The following is a 25,640-nucleotide window of genomic DNA, read 5'->3' on the forward strand; positions in this document are numbered from 1 at the left end:
TGATCTTTGATTATCAGCAGGTAAGTATGCCCAGTGGCCTGTGATGGGATGTTAGATGGGTTGGGATCTGAGTTACTATAGAGAATTCTTTCCTGGGTGCTGGCTGGTGAGTCTTGCCCACATGTTCAGGGTTTAACTGATCACCATATTTGGGGTCGGGAAGGAATTTTCCTCCAAGGCAGATTGGCAGAGGCCTTGGAGGTTTTTTGCCTTCCTCTGCAGCATGGGGCACGGGTCAATTGCTGGAGGATTCTCTGCAGCTTGAGGTCTTCAAACCACAATTTGAGGACTTCAATAACTCAGACATAGGTTAGGGGTTTGTTATAGAAGTGGATGGGTGAGATTCTGCAGCCTGCATTGTGCAGGAGGTCAGACTAGATGATCATAATGGTCCCTTCTGACCTTAAAGTCTATGAGTCTATGAACTTGCTGGCAAGAATACTGTGGGAAACCATATCAAAAGCTTTGCTAAAGCCAAGGTACATCATGTCCACTGCTTTCCCCATATCCACAGAGCCAGTTATCTCATCATAGAAGGCAATCATGTTGGTCAGGCATGACTTGCCCTTGGTGAATCCATGTTGACTGTTCCTGATCACCTTCCTCTCCTCCAAGTACTTCAAAATGGATTCCTTGAGGATCTGCTCCATGATTCTGCCGAGGACTGAAGTGAGGCTGATTGGTCTATAGTTCCCCGGGTTCTCTTTTTTCCCTTTTTAAAAGATGGGCACTATATTTGCCTCTTTCCAATTGTCCAGGACTTCCCCCAATTGCCATGAATTTTCAAAGATAATGGCCAATGGCTCTGCAATCACATGAGCTAGTTCCCTCAGCACCCTTGGATGCATTAGATCTGGACCCAAGGATTTGTGCACGTCCAGCTTTTCTAAATAGTCCTTAACCAGTTCTTTCACTACAGAGGGCTTCTCACTTCCTCCTCATACTGTGTTGCCCAGTGCAGCCGTCTGGGAGCTGACCTTGTTTGTGAAGACCGAGGCGAAAAAAGCATAAAGTACTTTAGCTTTTTCCACATCATCTGTCACTATATTGCCTCCCTCATTCAATAAGGGTCCCACACTTTCCCTGACCTTCTTGTTGCTAACATACCTGTAGAAACCCTTCTTGTTACCCTTCATATCCCTTGATAGCTGCAACTCCAGTTGTGCCTTGGCCTTCCTGATTACAGCCCTGCATGCTCTAGCAATATTTTTATACTCCTCCCTAGTCATCTGTCCAAATTGCCACTTCTTGTAAGCTTCCTTTTTGAATTTATGCTCACTGAAGATTTCACTGTTAAGCCAAGCTGCTCAACTGCCGTATTTGCTATTCTTTCTGCACTTTGGGATGGTTTGTTCCTGTGCCCTTAATAAGGCTTCTTTAAAATACAGCCAGCTCTCCTGGACTCCTTGCTCCCTCATATTAGCTTCCCAGGGATCCTGCCCATCAATTCCCTAAGGGAGTCAAAGTCTGCTTTTCTGAAGTCCAGAGTCCGTATTTTGCTACTCTTCTTTCTTCCTTTTGTTAGGATCCTGAACTCAACCATCTCATGGTCACTGCTGCCTAGGTTGCCACCCACTTCTACTTCTCCTACCAATTCTTCCCTGTTTGTAAGCAGCAGGTCAAGAGAAGCATGACCCCTAGTTGGTTCCTCCAGCACTTTTACCAGGAAGTTGTTCCCAACACTCTCCAAAAACTTCCTGGATTGTCTGTGCATTGCTGTATTGCTCTCCCAGCAAATGTCAGGGTGATTGAAGTCCCCCATTAGAACCAGGGCCTCTGATCTGGAAACTTCAGTTAGTTGTCCGAAGAAAGCCTCATCTACCTCATCCTTCTGATCCAGTGATCTATAGCACATGCCCACCACGACATCACCCTTGTTGCTCTCGCCTCTAAATTTAACCCAAAGACTCTCAATGAGCTTTTCTCCAGTTTCAAACTGGAGCTGTGAGCAATCATACTACTCTCTTACATACAATGCAACTCCTCCACCTTTCCTCCCGTACCTGTCCTTCCTGAACAGTTTATACCCATCCATGACAGTGCTCCCGTCATGTGAACTGCCCCACCAAGTTTCTGTTATTCCAATCACGTCATAGTTCCTTGATTGTGCCAGGACTTCCAATTCTTCCTGCTTATTTCCCAGGCTTCTTGCATTCATGTACATGCACCTAAGATAACTAGCCGATTGCCCTCCTTTCTCAGTATGAATCAGGAGGCTTCCCGTCTTGTACCCTCCTCCTTGTGTTTCCTTCCGGTATCCCACTCCCCCACTTACCACTGGGCTTAGGTCACCATCCCTGGTGAACATAGTTTAAAGCCCTCCTCACTAGATTAGCAAGCCTGCCTGCGAAGATGCTCTTTCCTCTCTTTGTTAGGTGGATCCCATCTCTTCCTAGCAATCCTTCTTCCCAGAACAGCATCCCATGGTCAAAGAATCCAAAGCCCTCTCTCCGACACCACCTGCGTAACCTCCACAATTTGACAGTCCCTACCTGGGCCTTTTCCTTCAACAGAGAGGATGGACAAAAACACAACTTGCACCTCAAACTCCTTTATCCTTCTTCCCAGAGCCATATAGTCTGCAGTGATCCACTCAAGGTCATTCTTGGCAGTATCATTGGTGCCCACGTGGAGAAGTAGGAAGGGGTAGCGGTCCGAGGTGTTGGTCAGTCTCGGCAAACACTCTGTCACATCCTGGATTCTAGCTCCAGACAAGCAGCATACTTCTCGAGTCTCCTGGTCTGGTTGGCAGATGGATGACTCCGTCCCCCTTAGGAGGGAGTCCCTGATCACCACCACTCATCTCCTCCTCTTGGGAGTGGTGGTCATGGAACCCCCATCCCTAGGACAGTGTATCCCATACCTTCCGGCTGATGGGGTCTCCTTCTCATACCTTCCCTCAGAGGGCTCTTCCAAATCCTTACCTGTGCAGAGAGCCTGAAAATGGTTTCGCACCTCCATCTGCAATGAGGGTACATAGGTTCTCTTCTTTCTTCCACTGGCAGCCACATGCTGCCAATATTCTTCCCTGCTCCGCACTGCACTCTCTGAATCTTCGGCATGTTTTGCTTCCAGAACCAAACTCTGACTTCTATCCAGAAAATCTTCATTTTTTCTGATGCAACGCAGGGTTGATACGTGGCTCTCTAGTCCTCTAACCTTCTCTTCCAATATGCAGACCAGCCTGCACTTCATACAGACGAAGGCACTTCTGTCCTCTGGGAGAAAGAAAACATGGCACATTCTGAGCAGGTCACAACAACTGATCGCTCACTATCCATGTCTTCCTTCTAAGAGGCCCCGCAGATGTTGAATGTACTGCTGACAGGAGCCTGAAAGGCAAAAACACTCTGTGCAAACTCCCCGCAGGTGAACTCCCAGGCAAACTCCCTCTGTTTGCCTGTCCTCTGTTCGTTGAAGTACAAAATAAAAGTCTATTTTAAAGGGGATAAAGTGAAATCACTTAAAACATGGCTCATTAAAAAGAAGGAAGCTACACTTTCAACAAGTTAATCAGCTTCTGATGGTTGTAGTACTGAGCTATCTCTGCCATCCCCTGCAACTGGAATCAAATGCCAGTTGCCTGATACTGTTAACATTTCTGAGAAACCTAACCAATCATGACTTATATCTTTCCCTGTGTAACTTTTTGGAAGACAAAGCCATTCTTTCAGCTAATCCTGGTTTGGTGACTTTCAGTGGCTCCCTTATTCTGACTCTAGTGACAGTGGGTACGTTGACACAGGAATAAAAGACCCATGGCATGGCTGCAGCTGGCCTGGGTCAGCTGACTCAGGTTTGAGGGGCTCAGGCTATGGGGCTGTAAAATTGCTGGGTAGATGTTTGGGCTTGGGCTGGTTCAAGCTTTCAAACAGTCTCGATTCTCTAGTTGGAAAAAGTATTGAGACAAGTGTTACTAGGAAATAGTTGATATTCTTCAAAGACCACAGAGAACGTTGGTGACATATTAAGTTTTCAGTAGTCTTAGAAAAAAGATGAGAACTCTGAATATGTTATCTTGCAAGACAAAGATTTTAATTTGAAACACTCCCTTCAGTGGAAAGGTGAACTACAACTTTATTAAATTTCTTTGTTTGCAGGAAAAATATGCTCTTTATGTTTCAAAGTGGCTGAAAAAGAGTCAAGACAAATTCAGAAGTCCAGTTATTGAAAGTGAGATAATCATGGCAATTTAAAATTGTAAGGAATATTTCTGAGAACATTTTTGGGAAGTGGTATATGATAATGATAGATGAAACAGTCTTCTCCAACAAAGAGCAAGGAGTTTTGTGTGATATGTAGATTATGACATGGATGTTTATGAAGTGTTCATTGGATTCTTTAATTTGTGGGGAAGTTAAAGAAGTATGGGCTGGATAGATGGACTATAAGGTGGATAGAAAGCTGGCTAGATCATCGGGCTTAATGGGTAGTTCTCAATGGCTCCATGTCTAGCGGGCAGCCAGTATCAAGTGGAGTGCCTCAAGGGTCGGTCCTGGGGCTGGTTTTGTTCAATATCTTCATTAATTATTTAGAGGATGGCGTGGACTGCACCCTCAGCAAGTTTGCAGATTTGAGGGGGAGGGATAGCTCAGTGGTTTGAGCATTGGCCCGCTAAACCCAGGGTTGTGAGTTCAATCCTGAGGGGGCCATTTAGGGATCTGGGGCATAAATCTGTCCGGGGATTGGTCCTGCTTTGAGCAGGGGGTTGGACTAGATGACCTGCTGAGGTCCCTTCCAACCCTGATATGCTATGCTATGCTATGACACTAAACTGGGAGGAGTGGTAGATATGCTGGAGGGTAGGGATAGGATAAAGAGGGACCTAAACAAGTTAGAGGATTGGGCCAAAAGAAATCTGATGATGTTCAACAAGGACAAGTGCAGAGTCCTGCACTTAGGATGGAAGAATCCCATGCACTGCTGCAGACTAGGGACCGAATGGTTAGGCAGCAGTTCTGCAGAAAAGGACTTAGGGGTTACAGTGGACGAGAAGCTGGATATGAGTCAACAGCGTGCCCTTGTTGCCAAGAAGGCTAACGGCATTTTGGGCTGTATAAATAGGAGTATTGCCAGCAGATCGAAGGACGTGATCATTCCCCTCTATTTAACATCGGTGAAGCCTCATCTGGAGTACTGTGTCCAGTTTTGGGCCCCATACTACAAGAAGGATGTGGACAAATTGGAAAGAGTCCAGCGGAGGGCAACAAAAATGATTAGGGGGCTGGAGCACATGATTTATGAGGAGAGGCTGAAGGAACTGGGATTGTTTAGTCTGCAGAAGAGAAGAATGAGTGGGGATTTGATAGCTGCTTTCAACTACCTGAAAGGGGGTTCCAAAGAGGATGGATCTAGACTGTTGTCAGTGGTAGCAGATGACAGAACAAGGAGTAATGGTCTCAAGTTGCAGTGAGGGAGGTTTAGGTTGGATATTAGGAAAAACTTCTTCGCTAGGAGGGTGGTGAAGCACTGGAATGGGTTACCTAGGAAGGTGGTGGAATCTCCATCCTTAGAGGTTTTTAAGGCCTGGCTTGACAAAGCCTTAGCTGGGATGATTTAGTTGGTGTTGGTCCTGGTTTGAGCAGTGGTTTGGACTAGATGACCTCCTGAGGTCCCTTCCAACCCTAATATTCTATGATTCTCTGATTGTACAATGCAGTTGGTTCACCAGTGTAGGTAATCGTATCAGTAATTAAAGATATATTATTGCATCTAATCCTGAGGATCAACAACTGTCACGGAAAATACTATGATGGCGCTGCTGACAGGCTTAGTTCAGGTGTACCAACCAGATTGCAACAGGTGAAACCAGCAGTTTTTGTTCAAATGCCCGTCCCTATGTGTGTTCCACTATGGGAGTACACATGTACTTCATGTGCCTGAGACTGGAAGATTCATGCTAGTAGTGTTCATTGGTCTCTGTTTGCGCTGTTCCTGTCCTCTTACACCAAATCAAAGGTATAAGGGGCAATGTGGACTGATTGTTTCTCCAATTCCTCTCTGCCACCACATAGTCTGAGACAGAACCTATAATGTCCATAGATTTTATCCTTCTACTTGATTCTGTAAATATTATATATATGAAGTTATGTTAGATAGTTATTAATGTACTCAATATAGTTAGTTAGGACTTGGGAGTTTGCCTCCCTGCTCCTGATTTCGGGTTTGGAATATGCCTTGGATATTGTGCTTCAAAAATTGCATCTTCTTCCCTCAAGCTGCCTTGGTCAGTGACGACAATCAGAGGTGCCTGTACTGCCTCAGAGAAGTGCACATCTCTGCCAAGTGCAGTATGTGCTGCTCCTTCCTCAGCCAAACTTACCAGGTACAGGAATTCAAACTGAAGAGACATCTGATACAGTGTGTAATGAGGGCTCAGTCATATCCAGGCTAGGAGACCACCCCCTCCCTTATTCTCATCAGAAGCTTCAAAAAACATACCTCCTAGCACCATTACTTTGGACACAGGGATGAGTAAGGATAGAGCCAAGGACCTTTTTCTCAGGGAAGGCATTCTCAAAAGTCTAGAAAGACGTGCCCCTTGAAGTCCACCTCTAAAAGGAGTGTTTCTTCCCCAACACTTTCTGTATTGCGTGACTCTTTGCACCCTGTCCCAGGAGGTTCAGAAACTCTGAAGAGTCACTGCACCAATTTGCAGGCTCCAAAAACTAAGGGTGCTTCAGCTCCAGTGCTGTTTGCAACAGCTAGTTTGTCATCAGTCACGAACAAGCACTGACATTGTGAGCCTAGACTGGGCCAACTACCAGTACCAGCGAAGCACAGAGAGTCCCTTGAACTGAGGGTACCTTCATGCTCACATAATGAAGTTTTGGCTTCCAAGGGATTTCATACACTGGCTCTATCAATATGGGGAGAAACTAACTGAGGAGAGGTTTCAGAGTAGCAGCCGTGTTAGTCTGTATCCGCAAAAAAACCAGGAGTACTTGTGGCACCTTAAAGACTAACAAATTTATTTAAGCATGAGCTTTCGTGAGCTACAGCTCACTTCTTCGGATGTGGTATATGACAACCACATTCTTCGGATGAGGAGAGGTATATGACAACAGAGTATCCTCCCAGATCTGCAGTCTCTCATCTTATTGGATCTGGTCCAGTCTAGGGAGGTTCTGACACCATCAGTCCAGGAGCACTATAAAGGGAGATGCTGGTCTCCAGTCTGGGCATTGCAGCACCTACCATACTGTTGGCACCACCATTAGAACTGAACCCTACATTCTCCTCTTCAAGACAGTTCAACTTTGAGGAGGGACTGACATCATCTCCACAACAGAAGGTGAGCCCAGATAGAGGATTGATAATCTCCTGGGCTCCCCCACAACCTATGCTATGGGGACTGCCACAACCCATGTTGGATTCTTCTCACTGGCCTTACTGGGGATGTGGGACCCATACATGCAGTATTCAGAAGTGGTACAGTCCTATCAAGAATCACACCATCCTTTCTCTTCCAAGAGACCAACCTGGCCTGCTCCAGGAGCCTGTGGAGGAAGAAGAGCCAGATTCAGCAGTTCTGCTGGTTCTGCCAAGAATATCATCTTCATCTCCTAACAAGGCAGTTGCCCTCGTCTCACCGTCTCTGCTGGATGATCACAAGCAGATCCTGGAGCCGTTAAGGGGGGTTGCTAATATACTCCAGATTCCTCTGAAGGAAGTCCAAGAGACATCCCACAAACTCCTGGACATTTTACAGAATGCAGTGTGTCATAAGGTGGTGCTCCCCATCATATCCTATAGTGGCTAAAGTAGTGACATATTCCAGCAACATGCGCAGCTATTCCTCAGAGGGCAAAAAAGAGGTACTTTGTTCCAAGTGAGGGAGCAGAATTTTTATTCACGCATCTTGCCCTAAATTTCCTGGTTGTTCAAGCTGCTCCAGAAAGGAGTAGGCAACAAGACACTCCTTCAGATAAGGAGGCTAAATGCTTGGACCTCCTAAGGAAAAAAGTGTTTATATCTTCCAGTCTGCAATTTCGAATAGCCAGTTATCAGACACTACTTGTGAAGTATGATTTCATCAACTATTGCAAGTTTTCGGAATTCAGAGACAAGTTCCTTCAGGAAGACAAAGTGCAATTCTAAGCCCTCCAACCTGCTGCCTGTTAATTTCATTTGGTGACCCCTAGTTCTTGAAGATAAACATCAATGACGTAGCGTTCACAGTTAATGTATCTGATGTGGTTTTCATAAATAAACTACAAAGAACACAATCAGCCCTATCCCAGAGAGAAAAATCAACTTCTCCTGGCAAAGCAAAATTTCCTATCTCTGTGTGCACTGATCATTAAGGGAAAGATGAATAAGACTTGCATGGCAGAATTGTGGAATTAGCACCAGAAAAATCCTCACTCATCAAGTTAGCAGGCTAGTGATTGATCTCTTTGTATCTGGAAACAACAATAAAGTGACCTGTAGCCTCTCCAGGAAAGGTCAAGATGTGATGTGGGGAATGACTTCTCACAAATTTGGGCAATGTTTCTTCCATATGCCTCCCTGCCTTTTCCACTGCTTTCCAGGACTATACAAAAGATCCATGCCTTTCTGACTGAAGAGGTCTGGACTCTCAGGCATGATTAACTCAGCATTGGAGCTTTGGATGTCTCTGTCTCACAGAGGAGGTCTGCTATTGCAAAAGTCAATCCTCCATAGTGTAAAAACCAATCCTTATCCTGGTCTAGACAGATTCAAAATGGAAGTGAAGTAATTTTCAAAAGAAGTCAATGAATAGAACTTATTCTACTGGCTGGTGCAAAGTCCATAGTTTAATATGTTAAGTATAGCCTTGACATCCTCCAGGAGGTATTAATGTGGCCTTAATAGGCAAAGAGGTTAAACCTTTGTAGTATAATGTCCTCAGCATGTTCAAGAAAAGGAAGTTTTGTACAAATCCCAACTTTAAATGGTTCCTTAGGGCACCAACCTTTATTCTAGCCCCACAAGCTCATAAATAAATAGGTCAGAATCTAAATTCCCTCTAAGGTGCACAGCCGGGTGCACGTCAGGTGTCCCTCTCCCCACTGCTGTGCTGCTCCTGCCCTCTGCCTTGGAGCCCCTGGCCAGCTGCTACCAGGAGCCTCCTGCTTGCTGTGCAGAGCAGGGAAGGGAGGGGTTACTGATGTCAGGGTGTCCCCCTCCCCCTGCCCCTGTACCCCATCTCCACAGAGCAGGGGCAGGACATAACAGGGCTCAGGACAGGGCTCAGGATGGAGGGAGCTTGCTGGCAGCTGTTGCTATGTCTGAACAAGCAGGCTTCAGACTGCTGAGTGCCAATCTACTTTAAAGGGCAGCATACTTAAAGGGGCAGTGTGTGTCTCTCGCTGTCACACATTTGCACTGATGGCATGCAAAATCCAACTTCAGAAGATTATTTTATCTTGGGAAATACTGAACATACTGAGCTATTGTTCTCATGTTTCTTAGGTAGCTCATCAGTAGTTATTTATTAGATTGGTGGTGTTAGGAACCCTCTTCATTCTAGTTTTAAGAATAGTTTCTACTGAATTTTCTGGTCAGGCTTTCAAAATTATACAGAGGGGACTGGGGAATGTCTTATAATTGCAAAATGACTTTGTTTTGGTAAAGGACTTCTATTGTTGTTATACTCTCTCTGAAATTTCATCCACATTAGGAAACGATCAACTGAGGTCACCTGAGCTTGACCAGCTATATTGAGCTAAAAGTTGTTGACCTTGTGTGTACAGTAGAGTAAAGGTTGGGGTTAGGTAAATTTTGTTACCTAACCCCAACTTCCTTTCTTAATCTAGACAGACCCTTAGAAGATATGTAAATGGTATCCCTCAAGACCAGCTCCAGCACTGCCATGTTGCTGCCTACTCGCTCATATTTCTCTTTTGCAGTCTAATCATTTCACCATTTCAACTCTGTCATACAGTTGTCTTGAGGAACCAAGAATTTCAATAGTACTGCTGAACCTGATGCTTTTTAATAATTGTACCACACTATGCTGTTGCTTTGCTGACGATTTGGCTTTTTATTGTATTTTATTTCATCATGAAATTTTAAAAAATAACCTTCTATCTTTTGGGCCATATAATGAAACAGTTAGGATGGTGGAAGCTTGATTTGAAATGTTGGAAATTTGCAAGAGCATACAAGCCACAAGGCAGATTTTTAATTTATGGTCCCATTAAAAAAAACAATTTATATGTACTGTCCTGTCACCTTTTTTAAAAATTAACTATATAATTTGTTCATTCAGTGGCTATTTTAACTTTTAACAATTTTATTTTTATATATTTTAGGAGCTAAATTTAGAAAATATGCTGGCCACTCAGCACATGTAACTAATGTACGTTGGTCACATGATTTTCAGTGGGTGTTAAGTACAGGAGGTGCTGATCACTCTGTTTTTCAATGGAGATTTATTCCAGAAAGTGTAACAAATGGAATAATTGAAACAGCATCCCAAGGTAAAAATGACCATTTCTGAAAAATTGTTTATGATATTTACTTTGTTATTTTTATTTCATAAAAATCAAAGAAATATGTAGCACTGATGCAGAAGGTTGTGTTGGATGAAGAGAAAAATATTATTTTTCATATTAATCTCTGGAATGCCACACATCCAGCATGCACAGGGCCTTTTACTTTCCTGTAGATTAATTAGTTAATAGACTAGTGAATGTCCCAGGCAAAGTCCACTTAAATAATCCTTCAGCAGGATTCAGGGAATATATCTGGGAAGAAAGAAGAGATATTTTCAACACACATCAAATATAAGAAACTTTTAAGAGGGAGAGATGTACTAGATCAGAGTCAGTTTTCAAAATTGGACACCTGAATTGTGTACACAAATCCTAATTGTGCATGAAAAGGCACTTAGCTGTGTAAATGCCATTTTGTGTGTCTATGTGCAAATATGCGTATGAATATGTGAGATTTGTGTGTACAATTTAAATGGCCATATTTGAAAATTGCACGTGTAATGTGCATTGTGCCTGTAATATTCAACAGAAGCATATACATTACATAATGTCAACTGCTAAATATTGGATTTCCCTGCAGGAAATCTTTCACATTGTCTCAGGCCCTGCAGAAATTAACTGGTTTTTTTCATGTGATATAACACATTATTTCAAGAAAGTAGAGGGATCACTCATCATGCAGGCTACAAAAGTGCCATGCCTGTTCTCACTTTCTGGTGATATTGTAAATAAGAAGTGGGCAGCATTATCTTCTGTAATTGTAAACATACTTGTTTGTCTTAGCGATTGACTGAACAAGAAGTAGGACTGAGTGGACTTGTAGGCTCTGAAGCTTTACATTGTTTTGTTTTTGAGTGCAGTTATGTAGCAAAAAAAATCTACATTTGTAAGTTGCACTTTCACGACCAAGAAATTGCACTACAGTACTTGTATAAGGTGAATTGAAAAATACTGTTTCTTTTGTTTATCATTTTTACAGTGCAAATATTTGTAATAAAAAATAATATACACTTTGATTTCAATTATAAGATAGAATACAATATATATGAAAATGTAGAAAAACATCTAAAATATTTAATATATTTCAATTGGTATTCTATTGTTGAACCGTGCAATTAAAACTGTGATTAATCATGATTACTTTTTTAAATCACGATTAATTTTTTTGAGTTAATCACGTGAGTTAACTGTGATTAATCGACAACCCTAATCATTATTCAGGTTTTTACAATAGAGACCTTGGCATTGAAGTGTGAGGATTATCTGTATTTACCTTTGTGATACAAAACCAGAAATGTTCACCAAGTCCATAGAATGTTTGCAAACACTTTAAAGCTTCTGAAGGTTTTGCATTAATTCCTGATAGTCTAAAAATTTGTGAAAATGTGATGTAATATTCTGTTCTGACTAGATAATAACTGTTACATGTGGATTAATTTTTATGCAGAGGGTGGTATTGATTCATACAGTGAAGAATCAGATTCTGATTTATCTGATGTGCCAGAGCTAGATTCAGATATTGAGCAGGAAGCTCAAATCAACTATGATCGCCAAGTGAGTAAAAATGAATTTACAGATGTAAACTCAGCTGCCTAATAATCCACTATAACTTTTCAGTAAAGCCAGTTAAAATAAAGTTGCAGCAAATTCATCAGTCTACTTTGAGAAAAAATATTTTGGCAATATTTAAGCTGGTTATGCAACCAATATACAAAATAAAAGTAGTGTGTACTTTAGCTACAGACGAGTATCTGAAAAAAGTTTAAGAAAAAGCCATATACTAGTATGATAGATATGCCCTTCTATTACCATGCCCACCAGCTTCAATGAGGTTTCACCCAACCTGTATTATAATATATCACACATAAAAACTACTTTAAAAGAACACTATTAAAGTTTCAAAAGAACTCAGAAGTATGGAAATGACAGAATTAAGGATGCTATGCAACCTTAATTCTTTCTCCTTGTGTGTATGCATTATGATATATTTTAATTATATGTTCGCATACTATTTTTTCTACAGAACCAATGCGTCATTCAGTTTACAGGATGGACCTGCTCTTGGGATGAATTAGGGTGGTATAATAAAGGAAGCTGTTGTATGTAGGACCTTGCCTCATTTGCTGCAGAAATTGGAAGGTGTGTGTTGAATGAGGTAGGGGATTAGCAGAAGAAAAAGGAAGTTCGCTGGTCAAGGCAGTTAAATGCTGCTGTCCTGGAGAACTGGATTTTATCCCTGACTTTGCCGCAGAATTCTATGTGATGCTGAGCAAGTCATTTAAATCAGGGTTTTTAGAAGTAGTCATTAATTGTGTGTTCCTCATTTTCTGGGAGTTTGACTTGATACTCTGGGGTCTGATTTGCAGAAGTACTGAGAACTCACAGCTGCAACTGAAGTCAATGATGAGCTCCGCTTTGAACATAAAAAATGCTAACTAATAATGGTAGTTATTCTGAAAAATCACATCCTTCCTGTCCAGGGCCGCCCAGAGGATTCAGGGGGCCTGGGGCAAAGCAATTTCAGGGGCCCCTTCCATAAAAAAAGTTGCAATACTATAGAATACTGTATTCTCATGGGGGCCCCTGTGGGGCCCAGGGAAAATTGCCCCACTTGCCCCCCCTGGGAAAAAATAAACATTTAAAAACCTTCCACATCTCAGCACAAACCCAGTTTTGAGAAAATTTCTTTTCAAGTCACCTTTACAAGGTATCACTTGTTCTCAGCATCAGCTAGTGCTAAAAGGCACTAAAGCTCATTAAAAAAGTTGGACAAATATTTTCCATCAAAACTTTTTTTGGATTGAAAACTAGGGGTTTTTAAAAAGCAGAAAAAATCACGGACAATGTCTGCTTTCCTTCAAAATTTGTTGTGGTTTTTTTAATTGAAAAGCTGAAATAAGTCTGCCAAAACCTGAACATGATTTGGAGTTTCAGGAGTGTGTGGCCAAGTATTTGCTGCTTGCTGTGTTTGATTGTTTAAAGAAACAATAAAAAAATTCTGCTTAAAAAAAAATCAAAACTTTTGAATTTTAATGGAGTTAGATGGCTTGCCTCCTTGATCTTCTCCGGCAAAAGCACATACAACAACGGACAGACAAAGACTTTCCTCCCTCCCAGATTTGAAAGTATCTTGTCTCCTTATTGGTCCTGTTGGTCAGGTGTCAGCTAGGTTATGTGATCTTCTTAACCATTTACAGGCAAAAGAGGAATTAACCCTTAATTGTATGTTTATGACACACTTTAAAAGCTTATCAGATGTCACTACTCAATCTGATGGGGGCCCTAGTAAGCCAAAGTTCTTCCAGCCCTTCTGGAAGAGTTGTGTCTTTGGTCAGAAGGACTTGTCTGCTTGCTGAATCAAAAGAAGGCCCTGAGTCAGTTTAAATGTAGACTTTTTATGCCAAAAATCCTTTCTTAGTCAGTTGGTCTCTGGAAAACCTAGTTTGAACCAGTTTATGCAAGCGTCCCCAGGCATGGTACCTCTCTGGAGGTCTTTACAACCTGAGTGGTTCACCTTAAATCACCATCCACTGCTTTTAGTTCCTGGAGGAGCTGTGGTATCATTCCCCCTCACTCTCCTCCACTGTCCCAAGTTGCATACAGTCCCTGGCCCACAGTGATACATAAAACATTTATAAGCTTAATACAGTATGTATCCCCAGAGATACTGCACAAGGTTCCAACATATGTCATAACAACCTAGTATGATATTAGTCTCTTTTGTAGCTGCATCATAGTGTTGACACATTCACTTTGTGATTCACTATAATCCCCAGATCCTTTCCAGCAGTACTATTGCCTAGCTAGTTATTCCCCATTTTGTAGTTATGCATTTGATTTTTCATTCCTAAGTGCAGTACTTTGCACTTGTTTTTATTGAATTTCATCTGCTGACTTCAGAACAATCCTCCAATTTATCAAGGGCATTTCAAATTTAATCCGGTCCTCCAAAGTGCTTTCAACCCCTCCCAGCCTGGTGTCATCTGCAAATTGCATAAGTGAACTTTCAACTCCATTATACAATTGATTTATGAAAATATTGAATAGTACTGGACACCTGTGGGACCTGCTGGACACATTTCCCCAGTTTGAAAGTGTATTATTGATAACCATTCCTTGATTACTGTCCTTCAACCAGTTTTTCACCCACTATTTCACCTACCTGCACATGACTGAGCCATAGGAGGCAGGCCAAGCACATACTTGGCTAAAATAATGTAGAAATATCTGGAGGTTAATCTGAAGAGCAGAAATACACTATTTTTTTTCTTTGCCCAAGGAGTGACTCAGTTATAGGTCAGTAGGAGGAATGTGCTCATGCCATCCAGCAAAAGTAACAGTTTCAGCCAAATATCTAGGCACTGGGACAGAGGCTGGGTGAGAAGCTGAGAGTTAAGGTAAGCAAGCCATATTTAGCAGGTGCCCCCTATGAGACTGAACTCAGGCCAGTGAGCCATTCAGGCGAGGCATAAGGAGCATACAGAAGCCTGTGCGGTTACGACTAAAGCTGGGTGATTTTTTTGTTCAATCAAAACAACATTTAAGAAAAAATGTGTAGAAAAATGTTGTTTCATTCAACTTTTGTTTTCCACTTAAATTAAAGTCTTTAAAAATGGTTTTCATTGAGCTTTTCCTCTCTTGGGCTTTCCTTCTCCTCTCCTCCTTTTCCCTCTCGGGGCGGCAATAGAAAAAGGTAAAAAGGGAGAAAAAGGAGGCGGGGTAGAGGAGTAACAGCAAATTGAAAATCTTGGAGGCTTTTTTGGTTCTTGTTTCACCAAGAAGCAGAAAAACAAAAACAAACAAATAAAAACCCTGCTAAACATTTCAAATGAAATGAGAATTTTTTAGAATCCCTGACCCATCCTGCTCCTTGTCCCCTGACCACCACCCCCGAAGCCCTCCCAATCCAACCCCCCCCTTCCTTGTCCCCTGACCGCCCCCGCCAGAACCTCTGCCCCATCCAACCCCCTCCTCCCTGTCGCCTGACTGTCCCCGGGACTCTCTGCCCCTTATCCAACCCCCCCGGCCCCGGCCGCTTACCCCCACCTCCCAGCGCCTCAGCACGCGCGTTGAGAAGCGGTCCTGAACAGCGCTGCAGCCCTGTGGCTCGGGGGGAGGGCCTGAGCTCCTCCCCGCTCAGAGCCACATGGTAAGGGGAGGAGCCGCTCGCAGCCCTGCCCCCTTACCACGTGGCTCTGAGCGGGGAGGAGCTCAGCTCCCCCCTCCCCCCCGGAGCCACGCAGCTGCAGCGCTGTCCAGGACACGCTGAGATGCCGGGGGGATGGCAGGGGTGAGCCTTGGCCATTCTCATGGGGGCCCCTGTGGGGCCCGGGACCTGGGGCAAATTGCCCCACTTGCCCCCCCCCAGGTGGCCCTGTTCCTGTCTCATGTTGGTCATCCAAATTAGTGGATACTTTGAACTTACTCTCTGTGCCTCAGCTCCCTACAGTAAAATGGGATAATGCCACCTCCTCATCTCACAGAGGTGTTGTGAACATAAATTAATGAATGTTTGTGAGGCACTCAGATACTATTGAGACAAGCACCATAGAAAGGCACGTGAGGAAATTAATAATTCTGTGTTCAGAGCTAAATAAATGAGGCTTAGTCACACACTGAACAAAACAAAATATTGGATAGCTGCTTATAAAGTGAATAATGTCCATCCTGTGCCCTAACTGACTTCAATAACTCAGACATAGGTTAGGGGTTTGTTATAGAAGTAGATGGGTAAGATTCTGTGGCCTGCATTGTGCAGGAGGTCAGACTAGATGATCATAATGGTCCCTTCTGACCTTAAAGTCTATGAGATTATAAACAGGGAAATCTCAAGTAGGAGTAGGGAGGTTATTTTACCTCAGTATTTGGACTGGTGTGACCGCTGCAGGAATACTGAGTCCAGTTCTGGTGCCCACAATTCAAGAAGGATGTTGATAAATTGGAGAGGGTTCAGAGAAGAGCCACAAATACAATTAAAGGATTAGAAAACATGCCTTATAAGTGATAGATGCAAAGAGCTCAATCTATTTAATTTAACAAAGAGACGGTAAGAGGTGATTTGATCATCAGGGAACAAATATTTAATAATGGGCTGTTCAGTCTAGCAGAGAAAGGTCTGACACAATCCAATGGCTGGAAGTTAAAGCTACACAAATTTAGACTGGAAATAAGATGTAAATTTTTGACAGTGAGAGTAAATAACAATTGGAACAATTTACCAATAGTCATGGTGGTGTCTCCATCACTGACAATTTTTTAATCAGGCTTGGACATTTTTCTAACAAATATATTATAGGAATAATTTTGGGAAAGTTCAATGGTCTGTGTAATACAGGAGGTCAGACTAGATGAGCACAGTGGTTCCTTCCGGCCTTGAAAGCTATGAATCTATGAACATCAATTCTGGCAATTCCTAACTTTTGAGAGCTTGAGTTTACAACCTTAATAATGGACATTTAATATAGTTTTTTGTGTGTAATTGTCTAGGTTTTTAAAAAGCAAACTGAAGAAACAGAAATTCCATCATGTGGCATCATATGGGTCACATGGGTCATCAGCAGGATTGGAAACTTTAGATCCATTGCATTGACCTCTGAACTAGTGGAGTAACTGATAGCAACAGTAGGTTACTGTCCTCCATGTCAATCATCACTAGAGGGTGATTAAACACACAGCTTGCCTGTGGGTTTCACAGGTGTTTGCTAACAGCAGAGGAATGGTGAGACTCAGTAATCTTGGGTTCTATTCAAGGCTTTAGAGGGGAGTGTGGTCTAGTGGGCACAAACTCTTCTGCCCATTCCTCTCCTGCTTAACCCGCTCTGTCCTGTCCTTTCCAACATGTCTCTGTCCCAGTTGTCTCTTTTCCACTCTTAAGGCTTTTCATCTCAGTCTCATTCTTTTCACCTACCCAGTTTCCTCTTCCAGGCTTAGTCTTCTAGCCCCCTCATACTCCCAACCTCCTTACCAAACCCAGTTACCCACTCCTGGCTCCTTGTCCACTCTGTCTGTCCCATTCCTCCCTGCCCACCCCCCAACACTGGCTCCCTGTCTCCCTCCCTGGGATCTTCATTCAATTTTAGTCCTCCCCTCTTACTCCTCACCCTGCTGTTTGCCCCAGTGTCCTCACTCTATGGCTCCTTGTCCCAATCTTTTTGCCTGTCCAGACCTAGTTCCACCACCACCACCCTCCAGCTCCACCTTTAGCTCTAGCTGCTAAAACTGAAAAAGTCTCTATTGAGCATGTGTGAACAGTGATTTTTCAAAGACTTATAGCTTGGCCAAATATTGACAGATTTTCAGATAGATGGTAAAGGGAACATCCCTGCAACAAATGCCAGATTTCAAATCCTTGCTCCAAATCATGGATGGTAAAGATATTTAAAGAAAAGGTTGCCAGTATTACTTTATTATAAGTAAAAGAGTGCATTTTTCACAAGCCTCATTAGTGGAAACAACTGAACAGTTTTGGCTGAGATTAGAGATAGGCTAGAATTTTCAAAAGTGCCTAGTCCCATTTACAGAAGTGACTTATCGTCTTACTTTTCACTTCTGAAAATGGAACTTAGGCTCCTAAATTACTTTGTCACTTTTGAAAATGCTACCTATAATATTTTATGTTTCATTGTTAGTGTAACAGGCTGGCTTGCCCCATGCACTGGAGAGCCTGAGGCTGAACCAAACTGATTACAAAATGAGCCCCACCTGAGGGGAATCAGGCAATTCCCCATATCAGGCAGAAAGTGGCTGCAGTAAAGAGGGAGAGTTGGGCTTAAGTGGTGATAAAGCTCGGCTGGGGAAAGAGATGGCAGAAGAGCCAGACTAAGAAGGAAAGCTCTCTAGGCAGGGAGGTCTGGGAGAGACCCTGTCTAAAGCAGGGAGGAGACAGAGAGACCCAGTGGGGATCTGAAAAGGCTGGATAGGAAGCAGCCCAGACAGAACTGCAGCACAGGTAAAGGAGCAGACCTAGTTATTCACTTACAGCTGAGTTACTACAGATAATTGTTTCCTGGGTGTCTGGCTGGTGAGTCTTGCCCACATGCTCAGGGTTTAGCTGATCACTGTATTTGGAGTCAGGAAGGAATTTTCCTCCAGGGCAGATTGGCAGAGGCCCTGGGGTTTTTTTGCCTTCTTTTGCAACATGGGGCACGGGTCACTTGCCGGAAGATTCTGTGCACCTTGAAGTCTTTAAACCACAAGTTGAGGACTTCAGTAGCTCAGACATAGGTCAGGGGTTTGTACAGGAGTGGGTGGGTGAGATTCTGTGGCCCGCGTTATGCAGGAGGTCAGACTAGAAAATCATAATGGTCCTTTCTGACCTTAAAGTCTATGAGTACATGGCCTTAAGTCAAAACCCAGAGGTGGAACTGGGTTCACCTATGAACCCTTCACAAGGATTATTGAGCCCAGGATTGGGGAGCTACAGAGTAGCTAATTTGTGCCCTGAAGATAGGCAGATGATTAGCCCCAGAGAAGGTGGAAGATTTTTGGTTATGTTAAAGACATTTTGGGACTTTTCGTTTGGACAGTCGTGACTCTGAAAGGGGTGGACTTAAGATGGTGACCCAGCCGAAGAGCCAAGTTACTGGAAGAGAAGCCACCACAGTGCCGGAGCAACTGTTGGCAGGACAGTGCTAGAGTAGCGAGAGAATTGCTATGTCATGCCTGGCTAGGAGGGGGGCCCTAATAGTGAGTGGACTTATTTACAGGTTGCATCCTTTAAAAGTTTTTGAAGATGGTGTTTGAAACCAGATGAAAAGAGTGTGTGAACATTACAGTGTATGCTAGTGACAGGCAAAATGTCTAGAGGTTGTGTTTGTATAGGCATCTGAAATTTCAGATGCTTATCTGAACCTCTGTGTGGTAACATTTCCAGATCAGACATTCTTATGAGGTTTTCAGCACCCCTGGGTTGCAATTAGGTCAGAATTAGTGTGGAAATAACTTTTGTTGCAAGAGATTTTGGTACCTCCACTACCAGCTAAAACCAAGAAATGAAGAGATGTACAAAAAAAAGAAAATTTAAAGCTATATTTCAGCCTCGTAGTGGATTTAATTGATGTCACAACCTCTAAGTGGCTTCAAACAGCTCTAGCAGTTCCACAATGTTTCAGCATCTCTAACTGATTTATATGTATAATATTTTGTATCTCTGGTATATATATTAAGACTGTAATTCCATCTCAGGATTCTGGTGACATTTGCAAATCACTTAAGTAGTGTGCTTATTGTGTATGTCACCAGAACTTCTTGATGGAATTATTTCATTATTATGTACAGGTTTGAGTACATGTATTAATTTAGAAAAAGAAATTTAGAGTATCGGTATTAAAAATCCTGTTCACAAAATAGTATGTGATACATGAAACTTCCTGAATAGCAATGACTTTTTTCTGATCTTCCATTAATATCATATACCACAAGTGGGGATCCTCTTCCTTTCTTTAGGGCAGGGATCATGACTTCTTCTATGTCTTGTACATTGTTGAGCACACTGACATAAGTAATATTTTTCATTATTATTATTTAAGAAACTGGTCAGTGTGTATTTATATTCAATACCCTTGAATGTATAATTAAGTGTAACTTATTCTTTAGGTTTACAAAGAAGATCTACCTCAGCTGAAACAACAAAGTAAAGAGAAAAACCATTCAGTGCCCTTCCTTAAAAGAGAGAGAGCTCCTGAGGACAGCTTAAAACTGCAGTTTGTACATGGGTATTGTAACTACTAAGTAAAGGTTCTTGGACTTCTCTTTTGTAAGCCACAGGTTCCATTGAATAGCACAGTGCTTAAATAAATACTCTTAAACACATTTTGATTAATTTGAGGTAAAGTATTTGATGTAACATTTTCCACTGCTTACCCACAGATAAATTACTGTGCTTGACGGTATTGTGGTAAAAATGGGAATATCACCTATACATTTCTCTTTCTTTCAATTGTGATTGTTAGGGAGGAGGATATAAAGATGTACCTAAGTAATGACCAAGCATTACTTTTTTTTTTAAATCACCTTTTCAACTCAGTTGATTTTCCCTGGTATTTCCTGGAACTGTCATTAGGTCCATTGGCTATGGTTGTTGTAATTAGTAGAAATGTGTGATACATTTGCAGCACAAAAGCATGCAAAACTTTCCTGGGCATAATTTTGTATGAACTTGAGCTAATTTCTGATGTCTCATCTAGACCATAGGAACTCTGTTTTTTTAGAATCATAGAATATCAGGGTTGGAAGGGACCTCAGAAAGTCATCTAGTCCAACCCCCTGCTCAAAACAGAACCAGTCATGGTTTTATCATGATTTTGATGCAAAAATCAGGTGAACCTTGACAGTTCTGGATGAGTTTTTGGTTCAGTTAATCCCCAAAATCAAAATGAAACTTGAGAGGTAACTCTTTGAATTCAGAAAAAAATGTATACTTAACTAGTGCAAAGAAAACCATGGAGTTTTACACAGCTCTAATCAGGGCCGCCCAGAGGATTCCGGGGGCTCGGGGTCTTCGGCGGCGGGGGGCTCCCGCTTCGGCGGTAAGTCGGCGGCGGGGGGGTCCTTGTGCTCCGGGACCCGCCGCCAAAGTGCCCCGAAGACCCACGGCGGGGACCCCCTGCCGCCGAATTACCGCCGAAGCGGGACCCGCCGCCGAAGTGCAGCCCCCACCGCGGGTCTTTGGGGCACTTCGGCGGTGGGTCCCGGAACGGAAGGACCCCCCTGCCGCCGAATTACCACCGAAGACCCGGCTGCACTCCGGCGGCGGGTTCCGCTTCGGCGGTAGGGGGTCCTTCTGTCCCGGAGAGGAAGGACCCCCGGCCAGTGAAGACCGGGAGCGAAGAAGCTCCGGGGGCCCCGGAGCGAGTGAAGGACCCTGCTCCAGGGGCCCTGAAAAACTCTCGTGGGGGCCCCTGCTGGGCCCAGGGCCTGGGGCAAGTTGCCCCACTTGCCCCCCCCCCTCTAGGCGGCCCTGGCTCTAATTGTTAACAATTATGAATGTAATATAAGACATTTAAATGTTTGTAGTCTGCCTGTATATTATGATATTTTGGGTCTAGCTCAGGTAAGTCATTTGCAGTTAGATTGTTTTCCCCCAAAGTACCTGGATATTTTTGGTGGCATATTAAACTTCCTTTGCTTTATATTTATTTCAGTTACCGAGGTTATGACTGTCGAAATAATTTGTTCTACACACAAACTGGAGAGGTTGTTTACCATATCGCTGCTGTTGCCATTGTATACAGTAGGCAACAACACACCCAAAGACTATATCTTGGTCATGATGATGACATCCTCAGCCTAACCATCCATCCAATGAAAGACTATGTTGCTACTGGACAGGTGTGTATCTAGGAGTGTTGGTCATGACAAAACAAATTAAGGGATTCTCTATCACAAACTATATTTGAGAAATGAAAAACAGTTTTGTGTACCTTTGTCATAAAGAGAGGCATTTTCCTGCTTTGAAAATCACAGATTAAATGTTTTGCCACCCATGGCATTGCCTAACTGCTAGGGAAAGCAGTAGTGGAAACAATGATTGTGACACTGTTACAGTATTCCTAAAAAACAGAAATTAGAGTCTCCTATTATGGCATTTGGAAAGTTGCTTATTCACTCTGAACCTTTGTTCCTCACCTGTAAAATGTTGAAAATAATACATATTTCACTACCTCCCATGAGTCTTCTGATGTTTAGTTCTTAATGCTAAAATACAACAGGATGGCAAGACATATAGACAGCGGCCAGGGAGGATGAGCTAATGATAGTAATCTAATTTGTGTAAAGATAAAGATTGTGAACATTGCTAAGGTATAATAAGAGGAACAAGAACAGTAACATTAGATTCCTGATTGTTAGGGCTGCAGATTGTCATAGCATTTTTAAAACAAAAATCAGGAAGCAGTTATGGCAGATATAGTAAAAGTCATGGGTTACCAAATTTACCTTGACTTCTCCCTGCCTTTTGATTTAAAAAAAAAATTGTCCTCCTTACCCTGTGGAGGAGACATGGACCATCAACAGCAGCACCTTCAACCTCAGGACTGCAACCCTAATCCTGACTTGGTATGGAAGGGATGGGGAGGATTCTCTGAAAAGTGAGAGCCTGCCCACACTCATCCTGCAGCAGCAGGTCCTGCACCTGGTACCCTGCTCTGGGCATTGTGACTTGGTATGTTTGCTCTGGTTTGCCTAGTACCCTCCTCCGCCCCCCCCACACACACACACTATGACAGAGGTTGAGTGAGCCAAACCTGAGTGGCACTGCAACCTGTGTACTAGGTCATAATGCCCAGAGCAGGGAGCTGGGCCCAGCCCTGTAGGGTCAGAGCTGCTGCTGCTGTGAATGAGTGACTGACAGAAAAAATCATGGGCAAATGGGAAAATCACACTAAAGGTGACTTTTTTTTTCCACCCACCATGACAAACCTGTAGCCCTACTTTTTTCCTATCCATTCTCATCAGGCAGGGATTTGTACTCATCATGGCAGGGGTGAGTGTTGGGGGATTTGAAGGAAGATGAAATTGAGTTTTACCTATGCATAAAGAGTGGTGATGGGGGAAAGCTCAAAGATGTTTAGGGAGAAGCTGACTGGTGGGCAGTAAAGACTGGGAATGTTGGAGAACCAAAAGCAGGGATCATCATAATGATATAAATTACTAGGTCAACTATGTAGCCTGAGACCAAGTCATGAAAAGGCTTATAGATAGAGACAAGAAGCATATGTTGGATGTGCAGATAAGTGAAAGCATTGGAGAAACTCAAAGAGAAGACCGATGTGCTCAGAACCAGGAAGATAATCCTAGAAGTAGCATTTTGAATGGACTTGAGGGGAACAAAGGTGCAGCAGTTAAGGCCAGGGAGGAGGAAGTTGCTGCAGAGAAGGTGCAAGATAAGGGCCTAGATGAGAATTTGATGGTGTAGAGAGAGAGAGAGAGAGAAAAGGTCAATTTTTAGAAACATTCTTTACCACAAATTTAGACTCAGCCTAGATGTGTGGATTTAAAAGATTTATGTGAATTAGAGATGATGTCCAGAGGGGAAAAGAGAGAGAGAGGAGAGGCTTTGGGGCAATTTATAAGACCTCTGATTTGGGAATGTTGCATTTAAATTGACGGCTGGACATCCACAAAGATGTCAGAAGGACAGGCTGAGATTTAAGTTTGTGCAGATGAAAGCAAGTCTGGAGTGGATATGAAGTCAAAGTTTTTTGTTTATGGATAAGATCATCCAGAGACAGAATGCAGAGGAAGAAGAGTGTAAAGGCTGGAGCTTTCTTGAACCCCCAACATTAGTTACAGGGCATATGAGGAGGACCCACCAAACAAAACACTGAAGAAATGATTAAAGAGGTAGGAAGAGAACTATGGCAGAATAGTCTCAAAAGCTGAGGGAAGGTGAAATTTTAAAAGACAATGGCCAGCAGCATCAAAGTTAACCAGTAGGTCAAGGAGGACAAGGATGTAGCCATGTTATTTGGTTGCAAAGTGCTCAATAGACCCTTGGTTAAGTGTTGCTTCTGTGGAGTGTAAAGCTGGAAGTCAGACTGGAGAGGATCTAGGCTGGAATGGGAGGAAAGGAACTTCAGACAGTGGTTCTAGAAGGTGCATTCAAGGAATTTGGAAATGAACAAGAGAAGAGAGATTGGGTGATAATTTGAAAGGAAGCTACCATGAGTGAGTTGGTTTTTGTTTGTTAAGATGGGGGAGACCAAAGCATGCTTGTACAGGAAGGGGAAGGAAAAAATAGAGTAGGGGGTGGGGGAGGTCAGGAGACTGGAAGGAGCTGGAGGAGGAGGGAAGCAGGGGGGTATGCAGTGGAAAAGGAGAGATGAGAAGGAGGTTATGCCAGATTGTTTTCAACATTTCCTTTGAAGGCTGTGCAGAGATGGGGGAAGGGACAGAAAAGGGAGGGTTAAGTAAAGATTCAAAGGTGGTTAAAAAATAAAAAAAGACAGCTGGGATTGTGGGTGTGGGACTGAGTGAAGATGGAGAAGTAGAGCTGTGTGACTAAAAGGATGGCAAAACAGAAAAGTGAATTAGTGGAAGTCTGTATGGTTGTGGGATATCCACCATAAGAGAAGGTGAGGAAGAGGGCACTGAGAATGAAAGAGAAGTTCTGAATGTTGATGGGTAGGAAATCACAGAAGGATGGGGTTTCTGGGCAAGGCTGAGGGGGCAGATAGGTGGTAGTAAGGGAGATGTAGTGGTGACCAGGGATGTGGAAGTCAGAGATGGAGAAATTGGAGAGAGAGCAGTTCTTGGTGAAGATAAGATCTAATGAGTGCAAAGGTTAATGCTTCTAAAGTGTTTTGAAGATGCAAAATTGCTAAATATTGTTATAGTAATTTATGAACAGCTATTAAGATTAGCATTCTAATTTAGGTTGGAAGAGATGCTGCTATTCATGTGTGGGACACACAGACACTAAAATGTTTATCATTGCTGAAAGGCCAGCACCAAAGAGGAGTATGTGCACTGGATTTTTCAGGTAAGCAACAACCCACACACATCAGAATAAATTATTAAAATTAGTCATTTAGTCTAAAAAATTTCTTTTAGATAAAAGGACATTTTTTAATTAAGATCAATTTCACATAGGCTGTTTGAAAAGAGCAGGATTGTGTATGGAAATCAAATACATGGACTTTTTTTTTTTGCCTTGAAAATGGATTATTATTCTTCACGTGCTGCTCTCTACGTGGATTCCAAATGAGGGTGCATATGCGCACCATGCACTGGAGCCAGAACTGTTCATAGTAGTTTCCGTTGACTCACATGTGCATCGTGCATTGATCACATGACACTGAGGTTTTAAGAGGCTGTGTGCGTTGACCCCACTCCAGAGTCGGAACCCTCTGTTCCTCTGTGCTCTTAGCCAGCTACGAGTACTGCATTTGCCTTTCGTTGTACATAGTTCTTTCTAGTTAGATAGTTGTCCATTCGGTCATAGGAGTTAATTAGGTTCTCCCTTGAGCTTTTTTCCCCTATTGGGAACTTCTCCTCCTCCTCCTCCTCCTCCCCAGCCCTGGGATTATACCCAGGGGCAGCAGGTTTGTAGAAATTTTGGTGGTGCCCAGAATGCCCAGAGCCCACCCTGCCCCGAACTTCACCCCCCACCTGCCTAAGGCTCTGCGAGGGAGTTTGGGTGGCTGGAGGAGGTCTGGGGTGCAGGCCCTGGGCTGGGAC

General features: G+C 43.0%; 1 protein-coding gene across 1 annotated transcript in view; it reads left to right on the forward strand.

Annotated features, from left to right (window-relative positions):
- Positions 1-25,640, forward strand: part of EML6 (EMAP like 6) — a 403,172-nt gene that overhangs the window by 215,010 nt on the left and 162,522 nt on the right. Inside the window, exons 11-15 of the mRNA XM_045011334.1 lie at positions 10,281-10,448; positions 11,911-12,017; positions 20,058-20,176; positions 21,605-21,791; positions 24,837-24,942. Coding sequence (XP_044867269.1) covers positions 10,281-10,448; positions 11,911-12,017; positions 20,058-20,176; positions 21,605-21,791; positions 24,837-24,942 — 687 coding nt within the window. The remainder of the gene's footprint in view (positions 1-10,280; positions 10,449-11,910; positions 12,018-20,057; positions 20,177-21,604; positions 21,792-24,836; positions 24,943-25,640) is intronic.

This window comes from Mauremys mutica, chromosome 3 (genome assembly GCF_020497125.1).
Source record: "Mauremys mutica isolate MM-2020 ecotype Southern chromosome 3, ASM2049712v1, whole genome shotgun sequence".
Lineage (NCBI taxonomy): Eukaryota > Metazoa > Chordata > Testudines > Geoemydidae > Mauremys > Mauremys mutica.